At 41.4% G+C, this 17,951-nt stretch overlaps 1 protein-coding gene across 1 annotated transcript in view; it reads left to right on the top strand.

The window, feature by feature from the left end:
• Positions 1-7,244: 7,244 nt before the first annotated feature.
• rtel1 (regulator of telomere elongation helicase 1) overlaps positions 7,245-17,951 on the top strand; it is an 89,909-nt gene continuing 79,202 nt past the window's right edge. The window contains exons 1-11 of the mRNA XM_042097733.1: positions 7,245-7,633; positions 8,178-8,376; positions 8,665-8,758; positions 9,633-9,714; positions 10,872-10,932; positions 12,042-12,117; positions 12,497-12,581; positions 13,276-13,341; positions 14,780-14,921; positions 15,314-15,352; positions 17,835-17,913. Of these exons, the coding sequence (XP_041953667.1) occupies positions 7,532-7,633; positions 8,178-8,376; positions 8,665-8,758; positions 9,633-9,714; positions 10,872-10,932; positions 12,042-12,117; positions 12,497-12,581; positions 13,276-13,341; positions 14,780-14,921; positions 15,314-15,352; positions 17,835-17,913 (1,025 nt within the window). The 5' untranslated portion in view covers positions 7,245-7,531. The remainder of the gene's footprint in view (positions 7,634-8,177; positions 8,377-8,664; positions 8,759-9,632; positions 9,715-10,871; positions 10,933-12,041; positions 12,118-12,496; positions 12,582-13,275; positions 13,342-14,779; positions 14,922-15,313; positions 15,353-17,834; positions 17,914-17,951) is intronic.

The following is a 17,951-nucleotide window of genomic DNA, read 5'->3' as shown; positions in this document are numbered from 1 at the left end:
TGTTATTCTTATAATATTTGTCATTTCTTATACATATTTAGTCGGCTCTTCCACTTGACAGAACAACTCTGTATCGGTTAAGGATGTCACGCATGAAACAATGCTGCAGAAACACGGAAATACGACTTTCAGTTTAGTAGGCTATAATTTTCGGTTCCTGTTTATCTATTTTAAAGGAATCGTGTTGCAGTCTTGTAAATAGTGACCCTGCAAGATCCCTAGGCATTGCAAAATCATAGTCTGTGACTTAAAACTCTACTACTTGTCTTTAGATGTGAGAGGGTCTGAGACTGTAGTCTTTCAAAAATCTTTTCCAAATCTTTGCAAATCTTTCCAAAGTCTGTCAGTGTAAGGAGGGCTTGAGGTGAAAGTGCTGTGGAGAAATTGCAGGATTGTTTGGCTCTGCCACCTAACCACACCCAGTTTACCTGCTGGGAAACCCTGTAGCTCCTGAGCAGGGGCTCAGACCAGGATAAATTGTTTGCTCGCCCTCAGTTCACTCTTTTGTTCATCTCAACCCAGCACTCCAGTGTGTCCTACTCTGTGTGCGTCTTTGAGTTAACGTAAGTCATCACTTTAATGACCCTCACAATGACTTTTGTGATGTTTATCAGTTTCTAGAGTAGATCTGCCATCATGTGTAAAGTTAAGGTCTTTGTTTGTTGGTTTGGTGTGTTGGAGTCCCATGTGAGAGATGATTAGGTGATGTTGGTTGACTTGGGATGTCAAGTATTGTTTAGTTGTACCTTATATAGCCATATGATTTCAGTTTATTGTTCAAATGTCAATTGGTTTGTTTGGGAGTTGGGATCTGTACTGATTTACCCCATTTCACTGATTACTCCATTTTCTGTTTGTTTCTTCTTTGATGCAGCACACATACAAGTAAAGAACAAAAGAACAGATGAATTGAAACTCAAATAAAGTTCACTTGTGTTGCACCGAAACCTGCCATCTCCGTGTCATCACTCCATACCATTGAGCCTTCTGACCGAGGCTCTGCCTGCTCGTCACACACTCACTCTACTTCGACCCACATCGCCCCCTACAGTTGGGTTGTGGAGGTTAGCATACTAGAATAGAATACTGTTAACCCTTTACCCACCAAAGTCGCAAAATTGCGACAAACAACGTCACTGATTAAAACAGACGATAGATCCATGTACGGTGACATCTCATTTGTACTCTCCACCACTAGTTGGCAGACACCCAGAGCTTCGATTCAAGCCCAACCTTTTTTTTCAAAATGTTGAGGAAGCACGAGAGAAACACGCGAGAAACACACGAAGAAGGCGTGCATTTCCTCCATAACGCGGAAGCGATGCGGGCTATAGTTTTGCACAAATTGAAGCAGAAATACACCGAATGTTGGAAAAAAAAATTCACGTGTGATGAAGTATCGGGTCTTTTATTAATCTGTTCTGATTCTAAAGGATAAAATCTGCATTTTGGAGGATACGATCGATCGTCTATTGGCAGTGATAGTCGGAGCGTCTGTGAATGGAGGTGCGTCTTGGCGTCTTTGCAACAGTGTTCACTACCAGTGTTCACTGACAGTGTTAACATACCATGCTTATTTCGACCCTCTGCCCAACATAGCTGTAGGTGCCAGTGGTAATAGTGATGATAGTGTCCGTTATGGACGTGGTATTACACGCGATTACACACGAGAAACACATAAGAAGACGTGCATTTCTTCCATAACGCGGAAGCAATGCAGACCATAGTTTCGCACAAATTGAAGCAGAAATACACCAAATGTTGAAGAAAAAGTTCACATGTGATGAAGTCTTGGGTCTGTTATTTACCTAGTCTGATTCTGAAGGAGAATATCTGCCTTTTGGAGAATATGAGCGATCGTCTAGTCACGTTACGTCTGTGAATGGAGGTGCGTCTTTGCGACAGTGTTCACTAAGCACCATGCTCATGTCGACCCTCTGCCCAACGTAGCTGAAGGTGCCAGTGGTAAAGGTGATGATGGTGTCCGTAATGGACGTAGTAAAGACAGCAGGGGTAGTAAAAATAGGGCTCTGAAGAACTACAAAGTCACCCGCGATAGGAACTGATTTGACCAGGCTACTTTATTGTATAGTAGAATAAGGTTTGTGGTTATAGTAATAGTTTACTATTGTTGGTTTACATGTGACTGCTTTCCTGTTCAGGTGTTATGTGGGTGTAATGACAAAAAAGTAAGCAAAACTGCTCAAATATATGTTTAACTTCCAGTATTTACTGAAATGTGCATAATTCTAGGTGGTTGTCATCCAGTGACGTCATAATATGCAAATTAGATGTGTAAATTTACACCCTTCATAAACTTTTGTTCATACTCAATGATTTTCACATTTACAGTAGGACTTTATCTCTGACCACTTTCAAGCCATGGCCTTTTGAAATTTTGATGTAAAAATCGAATGATGTTTTTTTTTAAAACCTGGCGCCTAAAGGGTTAAGAATACTGTTGGGTTGTGGAGGTTAGCACACTATAACGTTACAGCTACTTGTCAGGACTTGTCGTGCAAGGCAAGTATAACTGCATAATTATAAGCTGTTCATCTTATTGACTCCAACACAGAACCCACCCCCACCCCCCTTCACCTACCACCACAAATACAATTCCATTCTGTGGGAAACACTGCCTTCCATTATCAGACCCTTCATCTTATCTATGACAAATGCATAGTCCTGTAGAATAGAGTATTGTTAGAATACTATTGAGTTGTGGAGATTAGCGCACTAGAATACTACTGTTAGAATACTGTTGGGTTGTGGAGGTTAGCACACTAGAATAGGGTATTGTTAGAATACTATTAGGTTGTGGAGGTTAGCACACTATAACGTTACAGCACAGGGTAATCCTAATTTTATGCATCAAATTTATTCCAATCCAACTCAAAAGTTTTGAACAACACAAAGTGAAGGTTTTATCCAGATCAAAACCAAGAATAGATTATGTTATCTAATCCAATTTCAGGATCCTTGTTTCCCTTTGAACAAGCCATTTTCAAGATTTGATCCAATCCGATAGCCGAAATCCGGTAACTGAAATCCGATAACCGAAATCCAATCACGTTTCTTTTGAACAATTGGGCCCAAACATTCAAAGCATATGTAAAACTAAAAAGCTATGCTACCTCATGTTCGTTTTGCTCGGACCCCGTAAATCACCGCTTGCGGTTATATTTATTATTATTATTCCCGTCTCCCTAATTGTTTGTCAGCTCTAGCGCCTAGACCCTTTAAGACAGAGACACCGTTCCAACTTTAAATCGTCCGGTCAGTACCGGTGTAAGTTGGTCACGAAGATGACGTCAGGTGGGCGTGTCGTTCATCCGCCATATTGGATTGAACAGAAAGCGAAACTAAATTTTCACAGGTCACAAATTTGGTCCGAACGCCACGAAACTTGACGTACATTATCCTTGGACCAAGCCTCACAAAAGTTACCGGAAGGATTTTTGATTTTCGAAAGCTTTTGCCCGTCACAGCCAAACAAACCGTCACAGGGAAGCTCCGAAACAGGAAGTCGTCCATATCTCAGGAACACTGTCACATATCGACACCAAATTTTGTATTTGAACTGGGGACTCCAATGTGAGGGTGCATAAGCTAAAAAAAAAAAAAAAAAGAAATATTCCAAAAGTTTCCATCATTTCACAAAACACCAAAAGGTATTTAGTAACTCTCATCATTCACCTTCTATCACAATGCCTTCCGATTTCCATACGTATTAATATGAATAGGTGTTTCTGTAAACCTAGGGACAATAAACAGCCATCTCTGTTACAAAAACGACCAGGTAATCGCTCACTGAAGAGGAAAATATGATAAAAACATTGTTTTCCTCAAAGCATGGTGTTGACAAAAGAATAAGCAGGAAATACCACGTTAATCTTAAATAGCCTACATCTGAACGCTAGGTGGCAATGTTGTATTACATTTCACTAAATGCGGTGGAATTAGTAGGAAGGAAGGTGCAAATATTATGTAATTTATCATGGGAAATTATTGGAAATGTTATTTCTTGTTTATTCTAATTGCAAACCACACACATCCATTCGTAATCACACGTACACATTTAATACTGGAAGACTCATTTGGTTTATTTGATTTTGCCTAGCAACGGGAACAGACTTCAGAGCAAAGATTCTAGAACAGAGCTTCAGAGAGACACGTTTTGAGTTCGTGGCCAAGTGCCTAAAATATCGGTTTCCATGTGTATGTGCTGGATGGTGTGCTTCCTTTATGAAAGTAAGTGTTTTATAGAGTTACAGACATAATGAGTCATGTGGTAGTGGTCCACATAAATGTGCCCCTTCTGTTATTAGAATGCTAAGCGGAGATTTAACATCATTCATTTCTTGTGTGGCTAGAAGCTAGCTATCTATGTCATAGAGCTGGTAAGTCCCGCCCTTTCCGCTGGACCTCTAGATTGAAAAATCGTCAATGCAAGTGAATGTGAGAAAATAATTATTTTCTGGTTCCGTTTGATTTGTGCCATGAATGTGAACATATGTCGTCTGTGAATTTTTAATTCAGCAGCGCTGAAGGCAATATGTAAAACTGTTGAAGGCGGGACAGACAGACAATAGAAAATAGACCTTGCAAAATGCAAACATGCGTGCAATCAAACAACTGCATATAGACCTATGCCATGTAAAAACGTGACATTATTGCGAATTAAATTTAGTTTAGTTCGCATGCATTTTTTTTTAACTCATGTCGTAGGCTACGGCCCGGTTAGGAATGTCCTGCGGCCCGGTGGTTGGAGACCGCTGGTTTAGAGTAATATGAATTAAATATAAATATGTGCAGTGTATTAGCAGTTATCTCATACAATAAGTAGAATAATGTATGTAGATGTAGCAGTAACATTATAATAGTAGAAATAATAATATAGATATATGCAATGTATTAACAGAATATAATAAAACAGAATAAATATGGATATTCAATATGACAAATATATAACAGATATGTACTGTACATAACATACTGCTATGTGCAGTGTGGAAACAGTGTCATTGTAGTGCAGAAACAACATTATAAGAGTAGTAAGAATAAGTCTATGTGCAGGATGAATAGTATAAAGATCAGTAGAATAACTATGTATAAATGTAATTACAGTAGGCCTATGTACATTTGTAAATAAATAGAAAACTATGGGTGAGAGGGATAAATTAATTTTATTTAATCGTAAAAGTAAATTGCATTCAATTAAATTGCAATTAAAAATCTTTCCAGTAGGCTTTAATGTTTACGCAAAAAGTACAACCAAAGCTGAGCTTGAACTGAACTAGAACGTCTAAAGAACCAGAACTTGAGTGTAGTTTTTTGCTGGGTCCCAGGCCATGTTGGTCTGAGGGCAAATGAGAAAGCGGACAGTGCTGCTAAGCAAGCCCTCAATGAAGAAGTCACAGAATGTCAAATCCCTGCCCCAGACCTTAAACCTATACTGAACTCTTACATCTCAGATAAGTGGCAATCTGGGATTAATGTACCAACAACAAGCAAGGAATGTGAATTTTGGCACATTTTCATGATCCACTGGGTTGTTATGGGCCACACAAAATACGGTGTTGCTAAAATTACTCCTATTGTGGCTATTAGAGACATGCGTTCATGAGTATCCAGCTACATTCAATGAGTTAAGTAAAATACATTCACACACACAAAAAAAAACATTACTAATGTTGTGGACATTCCTTTATTCTGAGATACATCAATAGGCTCTCAAAACAATCCCAAACAGACATAAGGTCTTTATAGAGCAAATCCATATAGATTATTTGTCAAATAAACCAGTAAAACAGAATTAGGGGATGGAATATATAACATTCACACTCATAGCTCATATTTTTAAAATAAATCAGTGAAAAGTATCCTGACAAACAAGCAGCATTTTAATGCCTTAGTCATATTTCATAATTTCAATTTTTCTCTAGGTTACCTGATAGCCCAGTTTGAGAGGTGCAAGACGCGTGACATTATTTATTTTTGCAGCCAATCACTGCTGTTGTTTTATTTTATTGATTTGATTTTAGTCATATAAGCTAAATTCGAAGGCAGGCCACAGGTAAAATCCAACGAACCGCATTCACCCCGCAAGGCAATAGTTGAATAGAGCTTTTGAGGTATTGCCACTGCTCCAACACTGAAAGGCACTGTTAGAATGCTTGGATCAAGCCAGGTTCAGCATAGCGTATTTCACTGTCTGCTCACGTTGGTGACCGGACCAGGGCCAGCACACTTTCGCAGTTCCCGCCGGAAATGCAGTCTAGTTCAAATTGCACGCCTTATCTCCAGAGACGTTGGTACACATGCACACTCACTCTGCCAAAACGCATCACACGGGAATCGAACATTAGTCTCCCGCGTGCCAGCGCTTGTCTGTGACCACTGCACTATCCGCTTCCACTAGGAAATATTATAGGCCTGAACGTCATATTCACGAAATGTCTGTTAGCTATGAAACTGACGGTTGTATGTGTTCACTGAACAAAGATTATGAAAATAATCTCAAATTTAATTTGAACAGATATTAGTGAAACCGTTCTACCATTTCTACTGACGAAAAAACGAATGTCGGCCATGTTTTTTGGGCACGCGAGCAACATGTTTTTGTTGTTATGTAACAGGGTGTCAATAGCCCAGTTGTGTGGCCAAGGATATTCGTACCAGGGGTACGAATAGACACTCCGAAACTTTATTCTGATGGCTCCTGATCAATCTTTATTTGTAAAAAGAATGATATCCCATTCTTATTCATGTGCATTATAGCCTATGTGTGGGGGTGGGGTGGTGCGTGCACTAGATTTATTTCACTAGTAAAGCTTCCTGTCCACTATCTAGCTGGGATAATCTATCTATCTATCTATCTAATCTAATCTAATCTAATTTAGATGCAGTCTTGGCTTTTTACCCGGAGAGGTCGCTGTTGCTGAAGCTTTGAGTAATGAACCCATTTTCAGTGCTTCACCAAAGACTCATTTGCCCATTACTAGCTACAGTGACATCCAAACTCGCTGTTTGATGTTCAATTGCGCATGTGCGAATTGAGAATGACGAGTTGCTGTAAAGAGGCAGTGCAGTTGTTGATATAATTCAGTTCATGCAATGTCACTCTTGACAGCAAACGCCGCTATTATAACTATCAGGCCAAACGGTGTGCACTCGTATGAATGAAACAGAGAGTTTCCATATTCTAAGAAAAATCTTGCAGTTCTATAAGACGAACAGCGCATGCGCTTCAATCTGAACATCCCGCGCCAAGCACAGTACCAGGAAGTGGTTCCCAAAGGTTAACGTGGATAGTTTGTTTATTGTCAAAGTTATAAATGAGACCTTTTTACGAATGGTCATGACATATCAGACAGGGTGTTTTGGAAGACAGCTCAATATTCCGATAATATGCAGAGATGTGCTGAATGTAAGTCCTATTTAGCTAACATCAGCACTCGGATATTAACATCACGGCAACGGCAACGGGTCAGCCCGGGCAGTAGCCTAAGCTTTTGTCAACTCTACCACGATGCCCTCGCTCAAAATTAAAGGGGTAACAGTGGACTTCCCCTTCACACCATATCCATGTCAGACGGACTACATGAGTAAAGTCATTGAATGCCTACAAAACGTAAGTGTAGAAGTTGTCGAAGAGTATACAAAATGCACATGGCATGTCAGCAAGCCCTTTAGTTATCTCTGCTGTAAACCGTTTCATGTTTGAAATTAACAAGCATTATGTGTAACTCATTTTTATAGGAAAACATGGTTATTGAAGAACGGCGATTTGTTTAATTAATGCGCTTCATAAGACCAATACGCTATCAATAACTGCCATTGAAACTATTTTCCACTTTCAAAACTACTCGGTCAACCCTGAACCCTCCACCTCCCCCAACTCACAACATGCACTTCCCTCTCTTCCTACCTCCTCTTCTACTACTATCTCCTCAACTACACTTTTACTAGTAGGCCTACTTAAACCTGCACTCTGGTAATACTATTGATTGATATAGTATTAATTGCGAGGTAAGATCTCTTCAGCATTGTAGCTTGAGTCTTATTCTTCATGTTTGTACATTTGTGTTGTCACTTTGGATAAAAGCATCTGCTAATTGAATAAGTGTACGTGTGCTGAGTGAATACCTGTAACTGTGCCCTCCTGGTGTTTGCAGAAGGTGAATGGGGTCCTGGAGAGCCCGACTGGTACGGGCAAGACGCTGTGCCTGCTATGCGCCACCCTGGCGTGGAGACAGTACTTCAAGGACACCATCTCCGCCCGCAAGATCGCAGAGAAGATGGGAGGGGCGGAGCTCTTCTCTGACAGGCCCCTGTCATCTTGGGGTACCTCGGCCACGGATGGGGACTCACCAAGTACGCAAAAAACACAACGACAACAACAACAACAACACACAGCCTCTTGAGCTCTAGGCAGATAACATTCCTCTACTGTCTGTTGTTTAAGTGTAGAGCATGTCCATACAAGTACAGATACACTTTTAATCTGACGCAATCTGTGGTGTCATGTCTTTTTTTTTGGTGTGCTTTTTTTAAGCTATTGTACTTCTATGTTTTTATTTGTTATTATTTGCTTTTGTTTTATGTAAAGCATATTGAATTACTTGCCTTGCATGCACTGTAATGTCATCTGGTTTGTTCTAGTGTACTACACTGACGTCCCGAAGATCATATATGCATCACGTACACACTCCCAGCTCACGCAGGTCATCGGAGAGCTCAGGAACACCTCATACAGGTGAGAGACTGATAAGGCCTTCTGCTCTTGGGAGCTGTGTGTGTGTGTGTGTGTGCGTGTGTGTGCATGATAACCCCACATCGTCACATACCCTTCACCATACCTAGAGATTGGCATGGTTTTATTTCAGTTAGCCTATTAGCTGGTTTGATTTGCTTTGAGAGATGATCTTATGGAAAGTACCCCATGCCAATCGTGAGATATGGTGAAGGATATGTGATGATGTGGGGCTATTTTACAGTAATTCCAAAGGCCAGTGTGTGTGTGTGTGTGTGTGTGTGTGTGTGTGGAGGGTGGAGGAGAATTTAGTATGTTCTCTAGATGTTCTCAATTAATTTTCTATTTAGCCTATTCCATGTTTCCATTATCTACCTCCAAAACAAATGTTGAAAGAATGCACAAACTGGAAATACTAGAACACTTTCTAATGGTGTGTTAAATTATCAGGAGAGAGACTACAGCCTTTTCCAAAAGGGAAATGCGGATGTAGTTTACAAAGCAGAGTGATTTATTTTATTATTACTATGCAGTGTCTTACTGTGTTTAAAAAACAACAATAAATAACGTTTAGAGATCAAAACCTCTAAATAATGTGTTTGTGTGATTTTATACATTAGTACTGTTGTGAAAAATATTCACGCAAAATAATCGTAATAATCGTGAAATCGTGATTATTCTTCAGACAGTTATCGTACCACCAAAATCTGTAATCGTGACATCCCTAGTGTGCACACATTTGTTTATTCTGTAAACATTACAATTTCATATCTAACCAGTGTGTTGCATGTGTCCCCATCATGTTTCAGGTATTTCCATTGTCAAAAGCTGTGAAGGTGTGTGTGCGTGTGTATAAAGCATCCTTTTTTCTCCTCAGGCCAAAAGTGTGTGTTCTTGGCTCGCGTGAACAACTTTGTATTAATCAGGAAGTGATGAAACAGGAAAGCAATCACGTGAAGGTGAGTCAGCCTCAGCATCATCTCCGTGACAACCACATGATTATCCCCATGGCAACAACACTGTATCACTGGCTGACCTCCACTGTGTGCTGAACACATCAAGGCCGTATTGGTCTGACTGTCCCCGCAGGAGCATCTGCAGGAGAACCTTACCGATATGCCGTCACTAGCTACTTACCGATATGCCGTTACTAGCTACTTACCACTGTTTACCGATATGCTGTTACTAGCTACTTACCGATATGCTGTTACTAGCTACTTACCGATATGTTGTTACTAACTACTTACCGATATGCTGTTACTCGCTACTTATCGATATGTTGTTACTAACTACTTACCGATATGCTGTTACTCGCTACTTATCGATATGCTGTTACTCGCTACTTACCGATATGCTGTTACTCGCTACTTACCGATATGCTGTTTCTAGCTACTTACGATATGTTGTTACTCGCTCCCCACCGATATGCTGTTACTAGCTACTTACCACTGCTTACCAATATGCTGTTACTAGGTACTTACCGATATGCTGTTACTAGCTACTTACCACTGCTTACCAATATGCTGTTACTCGCTACTTACCGATATGCTGTTACTAGCTACTTATCGATATGCTGTTACTAGCTACTTACCGATATGATGTTACTCGCTACTTACCGATATGCTGTTTCTAGCTACTTACGATATCTTGTTACTCGCTCCCCACCGATATGCTGTTACTAGCTACTTACCACTGCTTACCAATATGCTGTTACTAGGTACTTACCGATATGCTGTTACTAGCTACTTACCACTGCTTACCAATATGCTGTTACTAGGTACTTACCGATATGCTGTTACTAGCTCCTTTTGCTTTAGGGTCAATAACGTGCCTGCCTGATTCTGTCTGTACGTACATTCATGATTGCTCCCCTACTGACCACTAAACTCATGGCTAGAACAGTATCTTTGTAAATGTAAATCAGGTTTATAGGCCAGGTATACTTGCGTATACAAGGAATTTGGTCTCTGCATTTATCCCATCCGTGAATTAATGAACACGGCGAACACACAGTGAGGTGAAGCACACACTCCTGGTTGGTTTCTGTGTTACCTGTGTTCTATCGGGGAATAATTAGCTTTGAGTCAGTAACACAGACCTCCTGGTTTCTCTGCAGGTTCACATGTGCAGGGCCAAGGTGTCAACACGCTCGTGTCTTTTCTACAACAATGTCGAAGGTACGATCTTTAACCTACCTCCACTCACTTGGAACGCCACTGCTTGAAATACTGTTGATGTCTACAACGTAGTGCTGCCTTCTGAAGTGATTTGGGTGTCATGCCTCTGTGTGTCCCTACTGTAGTGCTGTAGTAGTGTAGTGTAGTGCTCTAGTAGTGTAGTGCAGTAGTAGTGTAGTGCTCTAGTAGTGTAGTGCAGTAGTAGTGTAGTGCTCTAGTAGTGTAGTAATGTAGTGCTGTAGTAGTGTAGTGCTCTAGTAGTGTAGTAATGTAGTACTGTAGTAATATAGTAGTGTAGTGCTGTAGTAGTGTAGTGCTGTAGTAGTGTAGTGTAGTGCTCTAGTAGTGTAGTGCTGTAGTAGTGTAGTGCTGTAGTAGTGTAGTGTAGTGCTCTAGTAGTGTAGTAATGTAGTGCTGTAGTAATATAGTAGTGTAGTGCTGTAGTAGTGTAGTGCTGTAGTAGTGTAGTGTAGTGCTCTAGTAGTGTAGTAATGTAGTGCTGTAGTAGTGTAGTGCTGTAGTAGTGTAGTGCTCTAGTAGTGTAGTAATGTAGTGCTGTAGTAGTGTAGTGCTGTAGTAGTGTAGTGCTCTAGTAGTGTAGTAATGTAGTACTGTAGTAATATAGTAGTGTAGTGCTGTAGTAGTGTAGTGTAGTGCTCTAGTAGTGTAGTAATGTAGTGTAGTGCTGTAGTAGTGTAGTGCTCTAGTAGTGTAGTAATGTAGTACTGTAGTAATATAGTAGTGTAGTAGTGTAGTGCTGTAGTAGTGTAGTGTAGTGCTGTAGTAGTGTAGTGCTGTAGTGGTGTAGTAGTGTAGTGCTGTAGTAGTGTAGTGCTGTAGTAGTGTAGTGCTGTAGTAGTGTAGTGTAGTGCTGTAGTAATTTGGATCTGTTCTCCCCTCAGAGAAGAGCACCGATAAAGAGATCATCTGTAGTGGTGTAGTGTAGTGCTCTAGTAGTGTAGTGTAGTGCTCTAGTAGTGTAGTAATGTAGTGCTGTAGTAATATAGTAGTGTAGTGCTGTAGTAGTGTAGTGCTGTAGTGGTGTAGTAGTGTAGTGCTGTAGTAGTGTAGTGTAGTGCTGTAGTAATTTGGATCTGTTCTCCCCTCAGAGAAGAGCACCGATAAAGAGATCATCAACTCCATATTGGATGTGGAGGATCTAGTGAAAGCCGGCAATAAGCAGAGGTCAGTACATTCTTAAGCAGCTGTCTGTGTCCCTGACCAGAGGTCAGTGCAGCCTACAGATGAGGGTTCTAATGTTATGAGGGTTCTAATGTTATCTAGAGTGCAGCCTACAGACGGGGGTTCTAATGTTATCTAGAGTGCAGCTTACAGATGATGCTACAGATTGTGTGGATTGTGCTACAAAACTAGCAACCTCTGTAGCACCAGTGCTGTGAACACAGAAAGTGAACTCAGCCCTGATCGGTAGTATTTGGTAAAGCTCAGTTCTGTACGGCTACTGTGTGCTCTTTAGAGTTTTGTTGGTGGAATGTGAACCATATTTGTAGCTCTATAGTGTCTGTGTCTGCGTGCGTGCGTCCGTGTGTGTGCTGTTTTGTAGGGTATGCCCATACTACTTGTCCCGGTCTTTAAAGCAGCAGGCTGAGATCATCTTCATGCCGTACAACTACCTCCTGGACCCTAAGGTGAGATAATGACCATCATCTTCATGTGGTATAACTACTGGACCCTAACGGTGGGTTTCCACACAGCGAAACACCTCGTAAATTTCGGCCAGTGAAATTTCTCCTCGGGGGCGTGACGGCCAAACCGCTAACTGTTTGACTGCAGTGTCTAGCCAGTGGTGGCAAGCGAGCTAATTAGGCTAATCAGCTAGTTTAAACGTTTAAGTACTTAATGAAGATATCCAGGGGTCTTTATGCCTCGACTAAGTTGATGTTGCCTATAAACAACAATTCATGTTCATAGAAACAACAAGGTCACTAAGACATTATCTATTTAACACATTTATTTATTGTAGTGCTGTGTATATATTTGTTGTTGTACTGGGTATGTATGTATGTATGTATGTATTGAAGTACTGGGTATGTATATATTGTAGTACTGGGTATTTATTTACTGTAGTACTGGGCATTTATTTACTGTAGTACTGGGTATTTATTTACTGTAGTACTGGGTATTTATTTATTGTAGTACTGGGTATTTATTTACTGTAGTACTGGGTAGGGTGGATGTAGTTAGTACACTTACCTTAGACACTAACTCAGGTGACTTCTATAGATGTTCTACAGGCGCAGCGATGCTTGTTTGTCTATTGTCAGAATATCATGTCATTCTTCCTCTAATTCTCTTCCTCTCTTCCTCTCTTCCTCCTGTCAGAGTCGCAGGGCCCACAACATTGAGCTGCAGGGGGCCGTGGTCATCTTTGATGAGGCGCATAACGTGGTAACCTTTAACCTTTAACCTCAGCACATTAGATCTAGCTGTCACTACACTTAGCTTAGTGCGGTAACCTTTAACCTTTAACCTCAGCACATTAGATCTAGCTGTCACTACACTTAGCTTAGTGCGGTAACCTTTAACCTCAGCACATTAGATCTAGCTGTCACTACACTTAGCTTAGCGCGGTAACCTTTAACCTTTAACCTCAGCACATTAGATCTAGCGGTCACTACACTTAGCTCAGCGTTGTAACCTTTAACCTCAGCACATTAGATCTAGCTGTCACTACACTTAGCTTAGCGTGGGAACCTTTAACCTCAGCACATTAGATCTAGCTGTCACTACACTTAGCTTAGCGCGGTAACCTTTAACCTCAGCACATTAGATCTAGCTGTCACCTTTAACCTTGAACCTCAGCACATTATATCTAGCTGTCACTACGCTTAACCTAGCGTGGTAACCTTTAACCTCAGCACATTAGATCAAGCTGTCACTACGCTTGGCTTGACTGACCACTAAATAATGCTAATTTATAATTATTATTAGAATAATACTAATTTAGTCATTATGGAGAGATGTTGGTCTTGTACGTTAGTAGTGTAGTGCTAATTTAGTCATGAGATGTTGGTCTTGTACATTAGTTGTGTAGTGCTAATTTAGTCATTATGGAGAGATGTTGGTCTTGTACGTTAGTAGTGTAGTGCTAATTTAGTCATTATGGAGAGATGTTGGTCTTGTACGTTAGTGTAGTGCTAATTTAGTCTTTATGGAGAGATGTTGGTCTTGTACGTTAGTAGTGTAGTGCTAATTTAGTCTTTATGGAGAGATGTTGGTCTTGTACGTTAGTAGTGTAGTGCTAATTTAGTCATTATGGAGAGATGTTGGTCTTGTACGTTAGTAGTGTAGTGCTTTGCTTTCCAGACTGCCAGTAAATCCTCCTAGTTGGTTAGTTTTTAAGGCATCATTGCCCTTGGACATTTTTCAGCTGGTTAGATGCAACCAATTGGACTAATTTAACATGACATTTTCTTTTCAAATTTCTTTTTTACTTTTTATTATTTGTAAATTTTGTTTGTTGCCTGTCTTGTATGTCTTGGTGTCTCGGGTACGCTGGTGACTACGCCGCTCCGTCCGGCATCTTTTGTCCTGTGTGTCCATGTGTTGTGTGTGGAGCGCTTTGGGCTGCATTAATGCGCTATAAAAGGGACTTGACTGGACTCAGGTCATCCCTGCCTCAGGGCAGACCCTCTCTAAGTTAGTTTGCACACATGCATGTTCAGCATTGGCCACAGTGGGGCGCTGTAGGCCAGCAGCAGGTCTAAGGGAGACCCGTTGTGCTGGGAAATGTACTGCATGGACGTCCAAATCACCTGCTCTTCCCAAACTCTGCGTGTGCGTCTGTGCGTGTGCGTGCGTGTGTGTGTGTGTGACCCTACTACAGGAAAAGATGTGTGAGGAGTCGACGTCGTTCGATCTGACCCCGTATGACCTGACCTCAGCTCTGCAGGCTGTGGACAAGCTACTGCACGAGCAGGTGGGGGATGCTGGGAAGGAGGAGGACCTCAGTGAGACCTCCAGCTCTGGTGAGCAGCCACCTGTTGTAGCACACACACACTAACACACACACACTAACACACACACACTAACACACACACACACTAACACACATACACACACATACAAACACACACTCACACACACACACACTAACACTCTAACAATCTCTCACTTTTCCTCTCTCTCTCTCTCTCTCTCTCTCTCTCACACACACACACACTTAACTCATACGCACACACACACACACACACACACACGGACACAATCTCTCACTTTCTCTTATATGTTTTTTTCACATGTTGTTAGGTGACTTTTTATGTGTTCTCATATGAACTGTGTGCGCATATGAATTGTGCTGGATCTTGTGACTATTTTAAAGTCTTCTAATGTCTGTTGATATTTTCCCCCATTTCTGCAGCTCTGAAGCTCGACATAACAAGTGTAGCCAAAATAAAGCGTGAGTTATCTCTCTCTCTCATATGATAAGTGTTAAGTGTGAGTTATCTCTCTCTCTCATATGATAAGTGTTAATTGTGAGTTCTCTCTCTCTCTCTCATATGATAAGTGTTAAGTGCGAGTTATCTCTTTCTCTCTCTCTCTCATATTAAGTATTAAGTGTGAGTTATCTCTCTCTCTCATACTGTATGATAAGTGTTAAGTGTGAGTTATCTCTCTCTCTCTCATATTGGTAAGTAGATTCTGTGCCAGCTTTTTGTGGGGGTGTGTACCCTGGTGTGTGTTGTGGGTGTGTGTAACCTGGTGTGTGTTGTGGGTGTGTGTAACCTGGTGTGTGTTGTGGGTGTGTGTAACCTGGTGTGTGTTGTGGGTGTATGTACCCTGGTGTGTGTTGTGGGTGTGTGTATCCTGGTGTGTGTTGTGGGTGTGTGTACCCTGTAGGGGTGTCACGATTCTCCAAATCCTCGATTCGATTTAATTTTTTCGATTTTAAAGTCACGATTTGATTCGATTTTCGATTTTTTTAATATTACTATTAATGCATTCCTTATATGTTATTTACTTTTTTAGGCCTTTTCCTTTTCTGTTTCGGGGGGCTTTTATTTTGAAACCGCTTTTATTTTGAAACCGTTCCAACCGCGAGGTTGTAATGTAAACAGAAAAAACATTAGGCAAAACAGGACGTGAACATAGTGAAATGAAACAACACAGAATGATAATTTGATAACCCAAGGTTAGTGTTCATGGAATATGTACTTATCAATGTGCATTTTAAGCCTTAAAGTAATTTTGGACTGTAACTGGATCATCTTTTCACTTGTTAAGTTGAGTAGGCAAAGTTAGTGTTAATTGACGTGAATGAACGACAAAATACTTCCACACCGGTGATTTTAGAGTAGCAAGAGGGGCTTCGATTTCGTTAGGTTGATGTGTGTAGAGGAGTGTTGATGCTGCAGTTCAGCACGTGCGTTTGTGCGTCTTGACATACATGCTGGACGTGACATTGGTGGTGTGGCTGCAATGTCAATTCTGGTTTTGAGTTCGAAGTTCGAGATTGAGATCTAATTTCGATCGATTTCGATATAAAATCGAAATCATGCCACCCCTAGTACCCTGGTGTGTGTTGTGGATGTGTGTACCCTGGTGTGTGTTGTGGGTGTGTGTATCCTGGTGTGTGTTGTGGGTGTGTGTATCCTGGGGCCTGTTGCACAAAAGCAGAATTAAGACATCCGGGATAAGTTACTGAGCTGCGCTCAATGAATCCAAAACAAGAGCGTACAGGCTAAATTGGTTGCACAAGGAGCAAGCCAGGATGAGCAGACACGGATTCATCAAGCCAGGTGAAACCTATCCTGGATAAGTGCGCACTCACGGCTCCCTTAAATAGACCCTGCCACCGATCACAGATTCACTGATTCACCATGGCAACTAGACATAACTAGAGCGGCTTCATTGCTTCTTCTACAGTGTGAAGTAGGTAGCGATATCCTTTTCACAACAGCAACAAACAGCAACACCTCTGTTAAGGAGAATATTGCAACTAGTGCCGCGATCACCACGCGCAAAATTGTTAGGTACTCCCGTGACTTCACATTGTCGCATGACAGGTCGGGAATGGTGAGTATGTAAAAGTGAATTAATGATCACAAACGTTTAAATAATGTGACAGTGGGTCTAGTTATATGTGATAACAATGTGTAGTGGGCAGTGGAATAACTATTGGTTTCCGTTTTTGGTGACTGCTGACTGAGATAAGGGATGAGATTAGATAGTTCCTGGAACTTAGCCTGGTCTGGAGCAGGCTAGCTCCACAGAATAAATCACCATGGTGATTTATACCATAACATATCCTACTGCCCCCTATCCCGCTTTTGTGCAACTGGATCATGGATAAATTGAGCCAGGATAACCAAGATATCCCGGCTTAATCCCTTATCCTAGTTTTGTGCAATAGGCCCCTGGTGTGTGTTGTGGGTGTGTGTAACCTGGTGTGTGTTGTTGGTGTGTGTTGTGGATGTGTGTATCCTGGTGTGTGTGTTGTGGATGTATGTACCCTGGTGTGTGTTGTGGGTGTGTGTAACCTGGTGTGTGTTGTGGGTGTATGTACCCTGGTGTGTGTTGTGGGTGTGTGTACCCTGGTGTGTGTTGTGGGTGTGTGTATCCTGGTGTGTGTGTACCCTGGTGTGTGTATCCTGGTGTGTGTTGTTGGTGTGTGTACCCTGGTGTGTGTGTGTGTGTGTGTGTGTGTTGTGGGTGTGTCTACCCTGGTGTGTGTTGTGGGTGTGTGTTGTGGGTGTGTGTTGTAGGTGTGTGTTGTGGGTGTGTGTACCCTGGTGTGTGTGTGGGTGTGTGTATCCTGGTGTGTGTTGTGGGTGTGTGTACCCTGGTGTGTGTGTGTGTGTGTATCCTGGTGTGTGTATCCTGCTCTTTGCTTTGTCTACCTACTTGCCCATTTGTGTGTCATTTTTATCTTTGTTCTTCAGAGATTATAATGGACCTAGAGATGAACATCAACACTTTTGAGATTCCACCAAGCAGTCAGGGTATTACTAAACCTGGAAGGTGAGGAGAAATAAAGGCTCAAGCACACACACACTCAT

This window comes from Alosa sapidissima, chromosome 7 (assembly GCF_018492685.1).
Source record: "Alosa sapidissima isolate fAloSap1 chromosome 7, fAloSap1.pri, whole genome shotgun sequence".
NCBI classification, from domain to species: domain Eukaryota; kingdom Metazoa; phylum Chordata; class Actinopteri; order Clupeiformes; family Clupeidae; genus Alosa; species Alosa sapidissima.
This window is presented reverse-complemented; position numbering and strand designations above follow the sequence as displayed.